General features: G+C 43.2%; 2 protein-coding genes across 5 annotated transcripts in view; both read left to right on the forward strand.

Annotated features, from left to right (window-relative positions):
- Positions 1–6,090: 6,090 nt before the first annotated feature.
- Positions 6,091–9,417, forward strand: LOC118367737 (leucine-rich repeat-containing protein 18-like). The gene is made up of 3 exons (XM_035751371.2): positions 6,091–6,357; positions 6,961–7,728; positions 8,333–9,417. The coding sequence occupies exons 2-3, from the start codon at positions 6,965–6,967 to the stop codon at positions 8,346–8,348; spliced, it is 780 nt and encodes a 259-aa protein (XP_035607264.1). The 5' UTR covers positions 6,091–6,357; positions 6,961–6,964; the 3' UTR covers positions 8,349–9,417.
- Positions 9,418–12,081: 2,664 nt separating this feature from the next.
- LOC118367682 (rho GTPase-activating protein 22-like) overlaps positions 12,082–18,907 on the forward strand; it is a 38,496-nt gene continuing 31,670 nt past the window's right edge. Inside the window, exons 1-2 of one of the 4 annotated variants that reach the window (XM_035751272.2) lie at positions 12,082–12,939; positions 17,545–17,744. In XM_035751272.2, the coding sequence (XP_035607165.1) occupies positions 12,897–12,939; positions 17,545–17,744 (243 nt within the window). In that variant the 5' untranslated portion in view covers positions 12,082–12,896. The other 3 variants (XM_035751314.2, XR_004822162.2, XM_035751289.2) reach the window with 3 other exon arrangements.

Genomic DNA, 18,907 nt, shown 5'->3' on the forward strand with positions numbered 1-18,907 from the left:
CTCACATCACCCCACCGCAGGATGGCACAGAGAGGGGGGTGAGTAAGGGGAGACGGACATTTTTCTTTAAGGCCCACCAGAGTACTCACTCCAACGAATGAGCTAGGTCTCTTGAAGGGACATGTAGATACATAATGACCGGCAGTACCGCAATACAGACAACTCTGGGTCTCAAGTCTGCGTACGCGTTCGGCTGGAGACAGCATGGCCCTGCAGAGCTGCATCGGCTCGGGAAGATGTGAATCGGGCAGTCTCCGGAGGCTCTTGGAGAACTCGGGGAAGCTCGGATGGGGGCTGGAGGGGGGGTGGAGACAAGTCAGGTGAAACAGATCAGGGAGAGACATACCCAATAGGGCAGTTACACAATAACAGAGGAAGAAAACCGAGAGGCTGTAACATACACTGTCAGCTGGCACAGGGTTGAGAGTAGGAAAGCTAGACCGGACAGAACGGATGTCCTGCTAACAAGGGTGTGAACACGAATGGCTGTGTTCACACAGGCAGCCCAATTCCGATATCTTTTGACCAATTATGTCAGATTTTTTCACAGCAGATATTTTTCAGAGCTGATGTCAAAAGACCAATTCGTGAAAGAAGTATCATATTTGGGCTGCCTGTCTAAATGCAGCCGTTGTGTCCAGCAATCCAGCCTCAGCACTTGGCCAATGTGCTAGTATCGCAGCAGTAGATAACCTAGTATGATTGATTGCTGAGTGTCAGTGTTTGACATTGTCAGCTACTGGAGGGTTTTCTTGAAAGAAACAATAAGTAGAATCAGTGTGTATGAGTCGAATAAACCAATAAAATAACTAAATGAATAGGTTAGTTAAAACACCAGTTAAGGAAATGCAGGTATGTGTGTTTATACTCAACTGGTTGTCTGGCTGTTACAGAGGAATCATCACCCGTCAAGTAAAGCAGAGCTCTTTTTACAGGGGAGGATGACAGACTGAACACAGGTAAACAAGAGGCCCTTGTGATGCGCTGTCCTCCTGGGGACCAGAAACAGGATCCCATTGAAAGACACAATGACCTGGGGGATATGTCTAGCTTGGTCTCTGTCTGTGGACAACCCAAAAAACCTGTGGACAACCCCCCGCCCACCCCCCTCATCCTCTTTCCCTCTCTCAATTAATTTCAATTTAAGGGCTTTGTTGGCATGGGAAACATATGTTAACATTGCCAAAGCAAGTGAAATAGATAATAAACAAAAGTGAAATAAACAATAAAAATGTACAAATAACATAACACTTCCAAAATAATAAAGAAAAACATAAATGTCATGTTAATGTTAAATCAAATCAAATGTATTTATATCGCCCTTCGTACATCAGCTGATATTTCAGAGTGCTGTACAGAAACCCAGCCTAAAACCCCAAACAGCAAGCAATGCAGGTGTAGAAGCACGGTGGCTAGGAAAAACTCCCTAGAAAGGCCAAAACCTAGGAAGAAACCTAAAGAGGAACCAGGCTATGTGGGGTGGCCAGTTTTTCAAACATTTTTGAGAGGAATGGAAGATCGATATAGGCTGATAGTTTTTTAAATATTTTCTGGGTCAAGGTTTGGCTTTTTCAAGAGAGGCTTTGTTACTGCCACTTTTAGTGAGTTTGGTACACATCCGGTGGATAGAGAGCCGTTTATTATGTTCAACATAGGAGGGCCAAGCACAGGAAGCAGCTCTTTCAGTAGTTTAGTTGGAATAGGGTCCAGTATGCAGCTTGAAGGTTTAGAGGCCAATACTATTTTCATCAAAATGTGTCAAGAGATAAAGTACTAAAACACTTGAGTGTCTCTCTTGATCCTAGGTCCTGGCAGAGTTGTGCAGACTCAGAACAACTGAGCTTTGAAGGAATACGCAGATTTAAAGAGGAGTCCGTAATTTGCTTTCTAATAATCATGATCTTTTCCTCAAAGAATTTCATGAATTTAGTACTGCTGAAGTGAAAGCCATCCTCTCTTGGGGAATGCTGCTTTTTAGTTAGCTTTGCGACAGTAACAAAAAGGAATTTCAGATTGTTCTTATTTTCCTCAATTAAGTTGGAAAAATAGGATGAGCAACTGTAAGGGCTCTTCGATACTGTACGGTACCGTCTTTCCAAGCTAGTCGGAAGACTTCCAGTTTGGTGTGGCGCCATTTCCGTTCCAATTTTCTGGAAGCTTGCTTCAGAGCTCGGGTATTTTCTGTATACCAGGGAGCTAGTTTCTTATGACAAATGTTTTTAGTTATTAAGGGTGCAGCTGCATCTAGGGTATTGCGCAAGGTCAAATTGAGTTCCTCAGTTAGGCGGTTAACAGTCTGGAAGGACATCAAGGAATCTTTGTGTTGTCTGTGAATTTATAGCACGACTTTTGATGTTCCTTGGTTGGAGTCTGAGCAGATTATTTGTTGCAATTGCAAACGTAATAAAATAGTGGTCCGATAGTCCAGGATTATGAGGAAAAACATTAAGATCCACAACATTTATTCCATGGGACAAAACTAGGTCCAGAGTATGACTGTGAGTAGGTCCAGAGACATGTTGGACAAAACCCACTGAGTCGATGATGTCTCCGAAAGCCTTTTGGAGTGGGTCTGTGGACTTTTCCATGTGAATATTAAAGTCACCAAAAATGACTTATGATTAGAAGATTAGAATATTATCTGCTATGACTACAAGGTCCGATAGGAATTCAGGGAACTCAATGAGGAACTCTGTATATGGCCCAGGAGGCGTGTAAACAGTAGCTATAAAAAGTGATTGAGTAGGCTGCATAGATTTCATGACTAGAAGCTCAAAAGACGAAAAGGTCATTTTATTTTATTTTATTTATTTATTTATTGTAAATTGAAATTTGCTATCGTAAATGTTAGCAACACCTCCGCCTTTGCGGGATGCAGGGAGGATATGGTCACTAGTATAGCCAGGAGGTGGGGCCTCATTTAACGCAGTAAATTCATCAGGCTTAAGCCATGTTTCAGTCAGGCCAATCACATCAAGATTATGATCAGTGATTAGTTAATTGACTATAATTGCCTTTGAAGTAAGGGATCTAACATTAAGTAGCCCTATTTTGAGATGTGAAGTATCATGATCTGTTTCAGTAATGACAGGAATGGAGGAGGTCTTTATCCTAGTGAGATTGCTACTGTGAACACCGCCATGTTTAGTTTTGCCCAACCTCGGTCGAGGCACAGACACGTTCTCAATGGGGATAGCTGAGCTGACTACACTGACTGTGCTAGGGCAGACTCCAATATGCTGGCAGGCTGACTAACAGCCTGCTGCCTGGCCTGCACCCTATTTCATTGTGGAGCTAGGGGAGTTAGAGCCCTGTCTATGTTGGTAGATAAGATGAGAGCACCCCTCCAGCTAGGATGGAGTCCGTCACTCCTCAGCAGGTCAGGCTTGGTCCTGTTTGTGTGTGAGACCCAGAAAGAGGGCCAATTATCTACAAATTCTATCTTTTGGGAGGGGCAGAAAACAGTTTTCAACCAGTGATTGAGTTGTGAGACTCTGCTGTAGAGCTCATCACTCCCCCTAACTGGGAGGGGGCCAGAGACAATTACTCGATGCCAACACATCTTTCTATCTGATTAAGTCTATATACAGTGTTGTAATGATGTGCAAATAGTTAAATTACAAAAGGGAAAATAAATAAACAAATATAGGTTTTATTTACAATGGTGTTTGTTCTTCACTGGTTGCTCTTTTCTAATGGCAAAATGTCACAAATCTTGCTGCTGTGATTGCACACTGTGGTATTTCACCCAATAGATATGGGAGTTTGTTTTCACATTCTTTGTGGGTCTGTGTAATCTGAGGGAAATATGTGTCTCTAATATGGTCACACATTTGGCAGGAGGTTAGGAAGTGCAGCTTAGTTTCCACCTCATTTTGTGGGCAATGTGCACATAGCCTGTCTTCTCTTGAGAGCCAGGTCTGCCTTCGGCGGCCTTTCTCAATAGCAAGGCTATGCTCACTGAGTGTTCATAGTCAAAGATTTCCTTAATGTTGGGTCAGTCACAGTGGTCAGGTTTTCTGCCACTGTGTACTCTCTGTTTAGGGCCAAATAGCATTTAGTTTGCTCTGTTTTTTTGTCAATTCTTTCCAATGTGTCAAGTGATTATCTTTTTGTTTTCTCCTGATTTGGTTGGGTCTAATTGTGTTGACGTCCTGGGGCTCTGTGGGGTGAGTTTGTGTCTGTGAACAGAGCCCCAGGACCAGCTTGCTTAGGAGGCTCTTCTCCAGGTTCATCTCTCTGTAGGTGATGGCTTTGTTATGGAAGGTTTGGGAATCACTTCCTTTTCGGTGGTTGTAGAATTTAACGTCTCTTTTCTGGATTTTGATAATTAGTGGGTATTGCCCTAATTCTGCTCTGTATGCATTATTTGGTATTTTATGTTGTACACAGAGGGTATTTTTGCAGAATTCTGCATGCTGAGTCTCAATTTGGTGTTTGCCCCATTTTGGGAATTCTTCGTTGGTGAGCGGACCCCAGACCTCACAACCATAGAGGGCAATGGGATCTATAACTGATTCAAGGATTTTTAGCCAGATCCTAATTGGTATGTCAAATGTTATGTTCCTTTTGATGGCATAGACGGCCCTTCTTGCCATGTCTCTCAGATCGTTCACAGCTTTGTGGAAGTTTCCTGTGGCACTGATGTTTAGGCCGAGGTATGTATAGTTTTTGTCTGCTCTCGGGCAACGGCGTCTAGATGCAATTTGTATTCATGGTCCTGGCAACTGGTCCTTTTTTGGAACACCATTTCTCTCTCTCTCTCTCTCTCTCTCTCTCTCTCTCTCTCTCTCTCTCTCTCTCTCTCTCTCTCTCTCTCTCTCTCTCTCTGCAGATCATCAAGCGTAATCTATCCAGCCTATTCAAAGGTTCACAAGGTGCAGTGGGCCTCGCTCAATTAAGTAGGTCAGTACGTCTGTCTGTCTTCATTACAGGCATACATTTGCATATGGTCTATGTGAAATTCAGGCACTGAAGCAAAGTTGGTACTGTCTAACTGGCTAGGGTATAAACTATACCCTTACATTTTATTGACACCAGATTCAGTTGTCAAACCAATTAAATTTACAACGGCCATGGTAAATGTCAAGAGCACAGATTTGATGGAAATGTGTGCTTTATTAGGTACGTTGAAGTATTTTCCTCCTTCAGATTACATCTCTATCAACAATGACCTCCAAATATTTCATATACATGCAAATAAGACTGACCATAGATTTAGAATGTATCGATTTACAGCAGTGAGTGACCTCATAAATACCTGTTCCATTCTTAGAACCATTCTCAGTAGAATACCAAATCATGGAATGGTAAGAATTCTACACAAATCTGTGCTGCTGAAGTTTTGGATCAAGGTAACATTCATTTATTTTCCATCACCCCTTATCATGGTGCCATCTATTGGCGCTAAATGATACTGACTGAGATTAGTGTATCTTGAATGTGTTATGAAATACCCATCTGGCTAAAAATACACTTGTTGACAGGGTTGAGTAATGTCACTGTAAGGTATGTGTGTGGCTTTAAGGTATCTTATGAACCATGTGACAGATTTCATAACACTAATTGGGCGAAGTCTGAGATGTGGGTCATAGTCTATGCTATTTACAAACATGGGAAGGGGACCAGATCGAAGGGGACAAGTTCATTTATATGCACTACTTTTGACTCCGTCTTGATGTCTTTAAGTTGAATTACATTACTCTCTTAGGGCTTCCAATAGCCAAAGATCAATCTCTTTATCTCTAAGTAAAAGAAAACATGTTGTTTTTGCTTTTCTATTCCTGTAGGATGACGGCCCACTTAGGTACTTATATGTACATGGAAGTAAATGTAGCAGTAAATGACTTGAGAAATATGAGAATATAACACGAAAATAGTCTAACATTTTACACCATTTATGTCTCAACATGACAGGCTTATTTGTGCTTATTTCTTCTGAGTTTCAACTGGATGCTAACTGTGTGCAGAATGTACACAGTAAGGTATTAACAGCAACAACAATACACTAGCTCTTTCCCTGTAGGCCTCAGACCTAGTTATAAACCAAATTCAGTTGCTTGGTTACAAAGAAAAACGTGACAAAGCTTGCAGCACTCACAGTGCACCCAGGCCAGGCTGACAGTTAAACACAGGGCCTCAGCTGCGTCCACTTAAAAACGTCGGAGCGATGCACTTCCTGGTTTTTATTTACATGGCTCTCGGTGGCTCTTATGTATAATTCACAGCCAGGGAGATGGAATGATCCTCGACAAACACGGCCGTAGCTTGGGAGAGTATTCCTGTGTCTTCGCTCTGGAGATTGCACCCTCTCTGGCTCTGCACTGATCTGGGGGTGGTGGACTGACTCCAATGCTAGTAAGAAACAAAACATCATATTTTTCTTCTATTCTATAAGTTCAGAACAAGTGAAACTTGATGAAAAGTCATACAGTAGATTCTAGTGTTGATGTCAGTGTTGTAAGAGGTTAGGTTAAATAGGGGGAATGTGAGAATCGGTGAAACGTATTTATAATTGTTCAGTTAAAGACAAGCTATACAGTCAAATCAATGACTATTCACTCTTTTATTCTACTAAAAGGTGGGATTGAGAGTTGTTGTGGTCAAGGTGCATGTTCATTCTCTGCTACAGTGGCAAACAGCCGGCTGTGTCATGTCCTTAGCTGTAATGTGATGAGCTTAGTTACAGTGAGACAAGTCTATTGCCATGGATATAAGGGATTATGACAATATCTATTACATCAAGTTCTGGTTCTACGAGTAATTCCATTGTTCTACTGTCTACTTCATGTGTAAAGGAGAAATTAAGAGCTTTGTTACGATCCTTGAAGTAGTTAGAACCATAGAAAACTGAATAACATATTGATGGAACAGGTTAAAGCTTAACCAAGGAAACCACCTTTAATCAAACTTGTTAAACACTAAACTCATAACAAGTTCCACCTCCTTTATTTATTCAAGCACTATGGCCAAGGGCAACAAGCAGTCAAAAGAGCCCAAAGGCCGGAAGATCACCCTGAAGATGGCAAAGCTGGCACTGAAGCTGACCGTGGACGGCAAACGTCGGCTAGACCTCAGCAACATGGAGATCGCCAGCTTTCCCAAGTGCATCCTGAAGCTGTGTGATGTGGACGAGCTGGACCTGAGCCGCAACATGCTCAAGAAGATCCCTGACTCCATCGACAAGTTTGTCAACCTCCGCTGGCTGGATCTCCACAGCAACCAGCTGGACCACGTTCCGGAAGCTATCGGGCACCTCCAGAACCTACACAGCCTCAACCTGTGTAACAACCTACTGAGCAGTATAGGACTCCCCAACGAGATCGGCCTCCTGCAGAAGCTGAGGAGCCTCAACCTGGGCATGAACCTCCTTGAAAGCATCCCGTCCTCCATCGCAGCCCTCAAGGAGCTGCGCCAACTGGGTCTGTTCAACAACCACCTGACCCGGGTGCCCGAGTGCCTCCGCAACCTGCCCCACCTTGAGAGCATCAACCTGAAGTGTAACCCAATCCACTCAGGGGATGACAAAGGCATAGACCCCATCCAGAGAGTGGAATGTCTGTACCTGGTGAGGGAGAGCTGCCTGTGTGCCTCCTGCCTCAAGAAGGTCAAAGACGCCAGGCAGAGGTTGGACAGCAGGCTAAGCAGAGCCCCTGCTCATGGGAGGTCCATCTTCGCCGGCCTGATCACACCCAACTCGGTGGCGCAGGAGGACCAGGCCACCTGGAGGTGATTGAGGAACCAGGGTTGTGACTAGATGGAGTACAGCTATGACCGGAAGTGACTTTTCATGGCAGGTTAGGATAGCCTCTAAGCTAACCCTAACCCTTTTCCTAAACTTAACCTAATACTCCTAACCCGATACATTATTTATCTTAATCTGCCGCGTACGTTCTCCTAACCTGCTACAAAAAGGTCACTTCCGGGAAGCTCTATTCCACCAAGACAGAACCAGGAACCAGGTCCTCCATGATCATCAAAAGGTCCCCAAGGACAGGTTATTTAGGATGAGAACAGTCCAGGTGCTCCATTGCAATAGCTGCTTATTACAAACAATGTATATTAAGCATATCAGGAATTCTGGTAGACAAAAACATTACAGAGGTTACAGTCATACATCCGTAACCACAGCTTTTTATAAGTGTTCTACTCTACCACCCTCTAGAGTTTGGACTACTGTAATGTTCTTCAACAAACTACTAGAAGAAAACCTGCCTTAGCTTCACTATACAGTATTCTCATTTGGTGTATTCTAAATAATTTCACATGTTTCTGTTAATAAATATGATTTCATTCTCATTCTTTATCTGATTATCTGTCTCCTCTGTTCCAGTAAGGAATCACACTAGGCCCAAGACAACAACATCCCAGACATAGTTTTTATTTTGTATTTTACAAGGTAAGTTGACTGAGAACACATTCTCATTTTCATCAACAACCTCGAGAATAGTTACAGGGGAGAGGAAGGGGGGATGAATCAGACAATTGGAAACCTAGGAAAAAGATATGCAGTACCAGTCAAAAGTTTGGGTGGTATACAGACAATAGCTAAGTCCATTTTATGGCAAGGACAACTCAAATAAGGAAAGCGAAATGACAGCCTATCATTACTTTAAGAGATGGAGGTCAGTCAATACGGAACATTTCAAGAACTTCTTCAAGTGCAGTTGCAAAAACCATCAAGCGCTATGATGAAACTGGCTCTCGTGAGGACCACCTCAGGAAAGGAAGACCCAGAGTTACCTTGTGCTGCAGAGAATACGTTCATTAGAGTTGCCAGCCTCAGAAATTGCAGCCCAAATAAATGCATCACAGAGTTCAAGTAACAGACACATCTCAACATCAACTGTTCAGAGGAGACTGCAAGAATCAGGCCTTCATGATCAAATTTCTGCAAAAAACAACTACTAAAGGACACCAACTAGAAGAAGAGACTTGCGTGGGCCAAGAAACACAAGAAATAGACATTAAACCAGTGGAAATCTGTCCTTTGGTCTGATGAGTCCAAATTTGAGATTTTTGGTTCCAACAGCCGTGGGAACTCCTTCAAGATTGTTGGAAAAGCATTCCAGGTAAAGCTGGTTGAGAGAATGCCAAGAGTGTGTAAAGCTTTCATCAAGGCAAAGGCTACCTTGAAGAATCTAAAATCTAGAATATATTTTGATTTGTTAAACACTTTTTGTTTACTGCATGATTCCATTTGTGTTATTTCATAGTTTTGATGCCTTCACTATTATTACATTGTAGAACATAGTAAAAATTAAGAAAAACCCTTGAATGAGTAGGTGTGTCCAGTCTTTGGACTGGTACTTTATGTTTGGCTTGACAATGACAGTGAAGTAGGCAAAAGCACAAACTGATCTGGGACCAGGCTGGCAAAGACTGCCAGCACATTTCTGCACCAACCGTGACGGCTTGATAAGGTCTGTGCACACACCTCAGTGGAACAGTCTTGCTATTACCCTATCTTCCATTTTAATAAACCTTTGAGACACAAGGTCATCACCATCTCCAACATTACACCGTATTTACCATACAGCTGCCTGGGGCTGACGCTGACCGGAGAAGTGCTGAGTCAACAAGAAGATAAAGACGCTAAATCGATAGATTAACTAGTTAGCCAACAGAAACTACACAGTATTGATCTGACCATTATAAGATCTGGTCACTATCAATGTTAAGAGGCGGTATCTTATAAGATCCTCCTTTCTGTGTTCTCTCCATGCAGCCTTGTCACAGGTGAGCAGTCTAACATGCTTTACTTTACACACTGCTCACCACTGTGTCAGCGCTATAGGAAATCAATGCACCAGTACACACAGACACACACACACTCACTCCGTCCGTCAGGCTGGCAGAATGCAGTGGAGCAGAAGCAGTATGTGCGTGCGTGCGTGTGTGTGTGCGTGCGCGTGCGTGCGTGCGTGCGTGTGTGTGTGGGTGTGTGTGTGTGTGTGTGTGTGTGTGTGTGTGTGTGTGTGTGTGTGTGTGTGTGTGTGTGTGTGTGTGTGTGTGTGTGTGTGTGTGTGTGTGTGTGTGTGTGTGTGTGTGTGTGTGTGTGTGTGTGTGTGATGGACTTTAACACTCATCATTCAGACATACGTGGCAGCCAGTGCATAGTCTGCTGTCAGAATGTTCCCCATCACATCCATTAGCAGATGAAATGATGGCCCTTGCTAATTGCCAGTGACAGGGTAATGGGGGTTTAGGCATTGTGTCGGGGAGAACGGGGACTGCAGGGGCACATGGGAATCAACTTTGTCTCTACAGACGTTACAGGTTTGAACTAATAAGCCCCAATTGGATTTTTCACTGGTCAATTATGACTGTAGAATGCACTCAGCGTGGTTGGAGTCCACCTCCCACATCAAATTATTACCACAGATGTCTGTATTCTGGTATAACTGAATATATAGTATTAAATATTTAGAAGAAGATTAAAGAATGACTGGCACTGGAATAGCCCAAACAGTGGTTATAGGTTTTAATTTTCAAATTCAATTACATCATTCATTACAGTAAGGGCCCACCCCAGATGTGACCCAGATTTCCATTCATCGCATCCTAAATAATTGTCAGTATAACAACAATCTGTGAAGTAATTTACAGTATACCTGTTTGTAAACGACCCATTCATTTCTTTAAATGCCAGATATTTAATGAAGTGTAAGTCCCCAGCATTCCGACTAACGCTACATTGAATATAATGAATACTATGTTTGGCACAGTGTCAACCATCAAAAAAAATCTTTACTGTAGAAACGAATGGTGTAGATCTGCAAAGCCTTCTGTCAATACAGTCACTGCCAAACACCCCCATAAGAATGGATGGCTGATTCTTGAACACACTGCAAATCAATAAGTCATTCTAAGTCATCACACCTTTAACAGACAGCCAAGACAATCTCACAACAACTACCACACGTATCCATTATGAAAATGTACTTAGGTTAAACTATTCATATCAGAGGAGGCTGGTGGGAGGAGCTATAGGAGGACAGGCTCATTGTTATGGCTGGAATGGAATGAATGGAACGGGTCAAACATGTGGTTTCCATATGTTTGATGTTTTGATACCCTTCCATTTATTCCATCCCAGCCATTCCAGTGAGCCTGTCCTCCTATAGCTCCTCCCACCAGCCTCCTCTGATTAATATTTAACTTGAGAGCAAAGCTCTGGATTCCCATTTGTAGACAGTCAGCAGTATCGCTAGTCAGCATATTCCAATTCAGTACAAGGACATGCATTGACACAAGAAGGCTACATGTGTATTATAAACTGGGTGGTTCTAGCCCTGAATTCTGATTGGTTGACAGCAGTGGTATATCAGACAGTATACCACAGGTATGAAAAAACATATTTTTACTGCTCTAATTACGTTGGTAGCCAGTTTATAATAGCATTAAGGCACCTCAGGGTTTGTGGTATATGGCCAATATACCACGGCTAAGGGCTGTATCCAGACACTCAACTTTGCGTCGTGCCTAAGAACAGCCCTTAGCTGTGGTATATTGGCCACATACCACACTCCCTAAGGTCTTATTGCTTAATTACTGTACAGCATTGCTTGCAGGTTTTCACACAGCTAGTGCTAAGCCATGATATTTCCCATTTCAAACAATCCATCTTAAACCACTAAGCAACAATACAACATGTGATGCACCTCTGAAATAGACATAGGAGCCCATATTTCATGAGCAGCCCAGTGGTTATGACTGAACAAAAACAGCAGTGCCCAGCCCAACCCTAACCATAGTCCTATACGCTATCCATGGTGGTGAGGTTTTTATTGCTGTCTCATTTTGGGCTTGTGCTAGGGTGTGTGTTGCCCTCCCCCTCTGAGCTCTGTAATAAGAGCATCTGTGGTCTACAGGGCAGTGCTGATTCAATTGCAATGGAGGATTTAAAGCTATTATCCTCCATACGGGAAGAGGAGCATGAAGAGGGGGAGAAGAGGAGGAGGAGGATGAAGAGTAGAAGTGGAGGATATCTGGGCTGCTGCTGCCTGACTGCGGGACATATTCTTAGAGAGATGTGGAAATAAGGGAAAGAGAAAGGGAGAGAGAGGGAGGGATGGAGGGAGGGAGAGAGACAATATTCAGAGATCTAGAGATGAGAGAGATAATATACAGAGATCTAGAGATGACAAAGGCAGAGATAATATACAGAGATCTAGAGACGAGGGGCAGAGAGAGATAATATACAGAGATCTAGATACGTGAGAGGCATAGTGAGATCATATACAGAGATCTAGAGATGAGAGAGGCAGAGAGAGATAATATACAGAGCTCGAGAGATGATAGAGGCAGAGACTCGAGAAAGAAAAGGAAGAACACAGAGGGAGAAGAAGAGAGAAAGTGAGAAAATGACAGAACATCTGTGAAAAACAGGGAAGCACACAGCTGTAGCCGATTAAGATGGTAGCTGCCAGCCAGAGAGAGAGGAAGAGTGAGAGGACGAGAGAGGGAAGACAGCAGCTCTACTCCTCGTGTGTTTCAGCCTCAGTGAAGCCTGCGCTTGGAAGGACATTCTGATCACACACAGGCATTTACCTGTCAGTGTGGTGTAGTAAGAGTGGGATGAGATCCCCCCTCCCTCCACCCTCCCTACCGCCGTGGTCACCCTGGTGATGAATAATGCAGTAGGGATGGGTGGAGGACACTGAGCGTGTGCGAGGAGGAGGAATCCCTCCCCCTCAGCCTCAGCCCCCTAGCCTGCTGTTGCTGCTGCTGCTGTTGCCTACTGCAGAACGTCAGTGGTAGAGAGGAGAGAAGAGAGGAGAGGCAGGACAGAGGAGAGGATGGTGTGTTGAGAGAGAGTGATAGAGAGCAAGAGCAAGAGGGGTGGGGTGCCGGACGGACGGACGGATGAACATGCCCAGTGTGGTATTCCTGCGATGACAGCCATGCTGAGTCCCAAGATTAGACAGACCAGGAGAGGTGAGAGAGCCGAGCGCGTTGTATTTTTCTCTACCACTACTACCTAACCATACTACTACTACTACCACTACATATCTGAATGGAGCATATGGGCGGTACACACGGGTCGTTCTACTACGATGCTGTCAATGACATCATCATCTCCTGTTTCATCTTGATAATGCTGATCTGATGCTTGTCTGTCAATTGCTGCTTTTGATGCATTGAATAGTGAACGTCAAAATGATGCAGGTGTGTTTAAATAGTGAATGTGAAAGGTGAATATCACTAGATATAGGGATAGGTCACTTTGTTATCTTTGTTCTGTTATTCTCTCTAAAGTAAGATACAATTGAGAGTGTACGAGAAACGAAATGGATTCATGAAATAGATTCAATTGGCTTTGTGGTTCTAAGATACACACATTCTCTGCATAGATGTTGTAATTGGAATGTGATTGATTCGTTTTATTCATTCAACAAAACACATGACGAAATTCGATTTCAATTCCTGGTCCATAGAAAATCTATTTCCTGGTCCTTGGAAACCTCATTAAATAGCCCACATCGCAGCTGTTTCCCTCTTCTCCTCACCATGTTTTTTTGGAATGAGAGATCCCACTACTGTACTATATTACACATCATGGACCGTACTGACAGCTAAGCTACAGGCACAGTAGTACACCCACACACACAGCATAGATAAGTACCCCCCCCCCCACCACCACCACCACAGTTTCTCTGGCAACGCAAACACTCCACTAATTCTCAATGGGTTAATACATTCATCAACCGCAGAGGAGTCAGTGGAAATGATGCACCTGTAACTCTACCAGCCCCTTCCCAGGCATCATAAATCACACAGCAACCAGATTCATGAAATAGAATTTCTCAAAATGGATTCCACGCTTGGAGAAAAAGAGCCAGGTAATTTGTCTTGTGGCTAATAAGTCTACCCATTGTGACGGGTTAATGGATAGCTATTCTTCGACGTGGAGAGGGTGTGATGATGACTACACAGCTCAAAAGGGCATTAAAAATAGCGACTGGATATCATAGGCTATAGTACGTGTGTGTGCAATGCAATCATGCAGTCATAATTCTCTAGGGTCATGGTGACTATCTCTGGGTTGAGTTTTCACCCACGTTGAAACATCATACTGTAGGGTAGGTATGAGATCAACAGGAAAACAGCCACACTTAATCTATGCCATTACTATGGATCAGAGCCATTTATTTAGCTAAAGTGGCTGCATCATAATGCTCATTCTAGACATGATATTCCTCATGTAATGTTAATGGGGAGCCAACATGGCTGCCATAGAATGGTGTAGTGTCATGTAAATGCATCATAACGCTCATTCTAGACATGATATTCCTCATGTAATGTTAATAGGAAGCCAACATGGCTGCCATAGAATGTGGTAGTGTCATGTAAATGCATCATAACGCTCATTCTAGACATGATATTCCTCATGTAATGTTAATAGGAAGCCAACATGGCTGCCATAGAATGTTGTAGTGTCATGTAAATGCATCATAACGCTCATTCTAGACATGATATTCCTCATGTAATGTTAATAGGAAGCCAACATGGCTGCCATAGAATGTGGTAGTGTCATGCAAATGCATCATAACGCTCATTCTAGACATGATATTCCTCATGTAATGTTAATAGGAAGCCAACATGGCTGCCATAGAATGTCATAGAATGTTGTAGTGTCATATTGCAGAAGCCTCAATGTCTAAACTCTCCAAATACATGGCTCTTCTATGGATTAAATCATACAATGTGTAATTACTATGGGTTAGACATATATAGCATGCGCTAGTAGCAGCACATTGAAACATGCTAAATAAACAGATTATACAGAGCACATCTTCGCTGGCGCTTTTAGACATTAGCTCATTGATTGATGGTATTAATGAAGCTCATACACAATATAAATGACTCATGATGCACATCCTTGGTAGACTATTCTCTGGGGTCAGGGGGTACATGATACATAGAATCAAGATGGTGGACCACCAATCTACTACTTGTTCATTGAAGATAACTATAGATCATATGGAGGGGATAGCATGTGTGGGTTTGAATCCCAGGGCTACTGGGAGAGTGAATCATCCATTTACTTAACTTTAAACATGGAAAAATACCTAGTATGAACGCACACTCAATGAATTGCTAGTATTTTGTGAAAATGTTCACTTTGAACCACAGTCTCAATGTTACAGATTGAGTGAGACCACATTGTAGCTACACCCATGTCAACCCTATGGAAGGTATGAATCACTGTGAGGAGAAATGTCCAAACTGGCTCAGTGTAGCGTTTGGCCTACAAACACACACACACACACACACACACACACACACACACACACACACACACACACACACACACACACACACACACACACACTGACTCAGATAATTGGGCAGTGTATTCCAAAGCGCCCACGGATTGCAACAGCTGGTGCGAACTACAGTACATTACATTACTATGGCAACATTTACAAATCATTCCTTCATTCCTCTTGGACCCAGTTGGTTTCTTCCTGCGCAGACAACTTTGAAAAGACAGTGTGGAAACTGGAAAACAAAACTCATGAGGTTTTCCCCAAATGTCCATTTAGAAAACCCACAACGCCACTTTGTCCTGAAACACCACTGATGAAATACATCTGTCCAGAATGACAGAATAATGACTACAGTAGTGAAAGACTTTCTCCTAATAGTTCCAATGAAGACAATATTGTTCTTGTTCGATAATTCTTCGATATTGGGTTCTATTCAATCCGCATCGCAGAAGTTCAGCTTTACAGAATGATTGAAATTTAAAGGCAATGTTCCCGCTTTGGCGGAGACTGTATTCACGGTAAACTCTGCATATGCCAGCTCAATCGGAAATGACCTTAACATTTCTTGCACGGAATCTGTAACGCTTCAGCTTTGAACAGATTGACTAGAGCCCATTGTATCTCACAATAAACCAATTCAAATTAATTCTCACAATAAACCAATTCAAATTAATTCTCTCAATAAACCAATTCAAACAAAAGAGCTCAAACAACACTCTACTAACCATGCTTATAGTCCCTGCAGGACTCTTGAGTGTACACTATGCACTTACTCTAATAAGGCTTCCAGGGTAGAACACAGGGCTGAGTGGGGCCAGCAGTGCAGCCAGACACGGTGACGGAGGCAGAGAGGGATGGTTGTAGACGGAAAGAGAGAGATGGTTAATGTTCCTCTTGTGAGTTTAACCGATTAGGAATGGAGCCAGACAACGATGGAGGTAGGAGTAGAGGGTGGAGTGATGACCAGGCTATAGTGGCCATGCTATGTTGTGCCACAGCCAAGCCCACAACCACAGAGTATAGTACACAATGACTGTGAAATGAATGAACCGTTTGAACTATCAGTTCATTCCAATGAAACATGGCTGGTGGTGCCCGGGGATATGTCGGGAAGTGTCTCTTCGGGGTGTCTGCATCTATACCATAGCATTCCCCATCCTTAGGGTCAGGAGTTTTCTTTGAACATGTGAGAAACTCCTGCCCCCCCCATCCCATATCGCAAGAAGAAGAAGAAGAAGAAGCAGAAGGAGAATAAGAGAGAAATAACAGAACAAACATTGATTTCCATCCCCCCTTCCGCCTCCAAGCCATCTGGGCATTGATCCTGAGTGTGTCACACAGGATGCTGGATTGATTCTTATAAATTATACATGATAATCAAATAGTTTTGTCTTGTTTGCCTTGCTGCTGTTTGGCTCCGTGAGATGTGTTGCTGAGTGGTTATTCTCTCAGGATTGTCTCTAGAAGCTGTATTCAGGGTTTAGTTGATTTGGGGAAATGGCATGATCAAAGCATGCTGTTTCCCACTAGTAATCACCAGATGTTACTTTCTGCACAGGCTGTACTGTATTCAAATCACATTTTATTGGTCACATACACATATTTAGCAGATGTTATAGCAGGTGTAGTGAAATGCTTGTATTTGAGTTTAATAGAAATAACACAAAAAAAAGACAAATACTGCAAAGCTGCTTAGGAGCTAGAAGCAGAACTGCCATGTCTCTCAGCGCCATCTTCTCTCTGAGAAAAATATTGAGTAATATTGAGTGATTCCTGTCATTTTTAATGTAGCTCATTTCATCAATTGCGTTGAATAGAGAACAGATTGAAACTGATACAGGATGAGGGACAGCTCGTGACTCCAGAGCCTCCTGACATGAACTGCGTCTGAAACGGTCCTTGACTGAGCTCACATTACACTAAAACCCAGAGACAATCCCAGGAGGCCTTGTTATCCCAGTTCAAACAGGTTCCTGGTTCTATTGGTCTGCCAGAACTGACAATAACTCTCTACCAGGGGCTTTACATTAATCACTTATATCACCTGAGGCCTCCCATTTCTTCCCTGTGCCGGGTGAGTCTCCAGCCACCTCTACCCGGGGGAGGAAGGGGGGCCTCAGCCTCAGCTCCAGGGCAGGACATGGAGTGTGTGGTATGTGCCTCACCATGGCAACCCTGGAGCGCACACACACTGTGTGTATGTGCCTGTCTCCCTGCTGCTTAAATGTGTACTTGTATTCATGTTTGTATGTGTATCTCCACTCTCCAGCCCGGTCCAAGAGCATGGTGATGGGAGATGTGTCCCGGGGCCCAATCCGCCCGTCCTCCCCCAGTCTCCAGGAGGGGGCTCTGAAAGCTGGCTGGCTGAAGAAACAGAGGAGCATCATGAAGAACTGGCAGCTGAGATGGTTTGTCCTGCGCTCCGACCAGCTTTTCTTCTACAAAGAGGAGGAGGAGACCAAGCCACAGGTACTGAACGTTCACACCTAAGCTCTTCTTCACGTTCTTACAGAGGTTAGCTGACATCCTTTATTTGGTTGAATGTGGGACCTTACTATAAAGCCAACGTCGCAGGTTCAGATCCTCTCCACAAATACTTTGCATGTCTGCTGTGGTTTTTCCATCCATTCCTTAGACACGCAGGTCAAATGGACAATAGAAAATAAAGATCTTTCTATACCATGACCTAGCCTGGATGGATTACATTGTCATCGTGCCCTGCCTAGGAGGAAAATCAGGATAAAACGTCATTTTGATACCGTCACTCAGTGTTGCTCATGAGTCATGACATCTGTTGGTTGACACCTTTTAATCACAGGTTGTCCATAGTCATCCAGCCAGAACTGATTTCTCTACACACACACCTCCCTGTGCAGTATTCAGGATGTGAGTGTCGATCTGGACGCTTTCCCCCATCTAATCAATAGGAATCGGAGCAGGGCACTGCATAGGCACATGACACATCAAGGTCTCACACTGAGATGAAAGGAAATTATAATTGGAGGAAGGACATTTGCACAAAAGCGATCTATAGCCATTTCTCATCATGCAGAGCAGGTCATTCAGGAATGGATTGGTGTTAGAGCCAGAGAGTTTGCTCCAAGACACATTCTGAAGGAAGAATAATCTCAGATCTTGAGTTACATTTTGGTTCTTCTCATTCATTCGTTCCCACCAGCAGTATTCAAGCCACATTGTACGCTTGGGAGATGTGCTTCTGGGCTGCTAGCCCTGCGCCAACGCTCTACCAATTTGTTGCCATGGCGACTAATGTGGTGACAGCTTGGCCTCTAGTTTGGCCATTTGGAAGATCGCAGCCTGTTTGATGTGGGATAGTGCCAGCTCCAGACTGGTAGGATGAGACCAATTTTCCTTCTGCGTAGTCTCTAATTAACAGGCCTTGATTAACAGGCCTTGTTAAATTACTATTGATCTGCATTTGATAATGTGTACATCTTCATCATTGGATAGATTAAAGAGATCAATATAAATAACGAGATCTTCGGTCTATTTTCTACCCTAATATTCTCATCATGATTTAATCAATATTTGTGATTTAATCGATTAGAGTCTCACTGAGGTATCATTAATCTTTGGTTTCAAATTTATCTATTCCCAAATGCTGCTGATTC

The sequence above is a fragment of the Oncorhynchus keta genome, chromosome 3 (genome assembly GCF_023373465.1).
Source record: "Oncorhynchus keta strain PuntledgeMale-10-30-2019 chromosome 3, Oket_V2, whole genome shotgun sequence".
NCBI classification, from domain to species: Eukaryota; Metazoa; Chordata; class Actinopteri; order Salmoniformes; family Salmonidae; genus Oncorhynchus; species Oncorhynchus keta.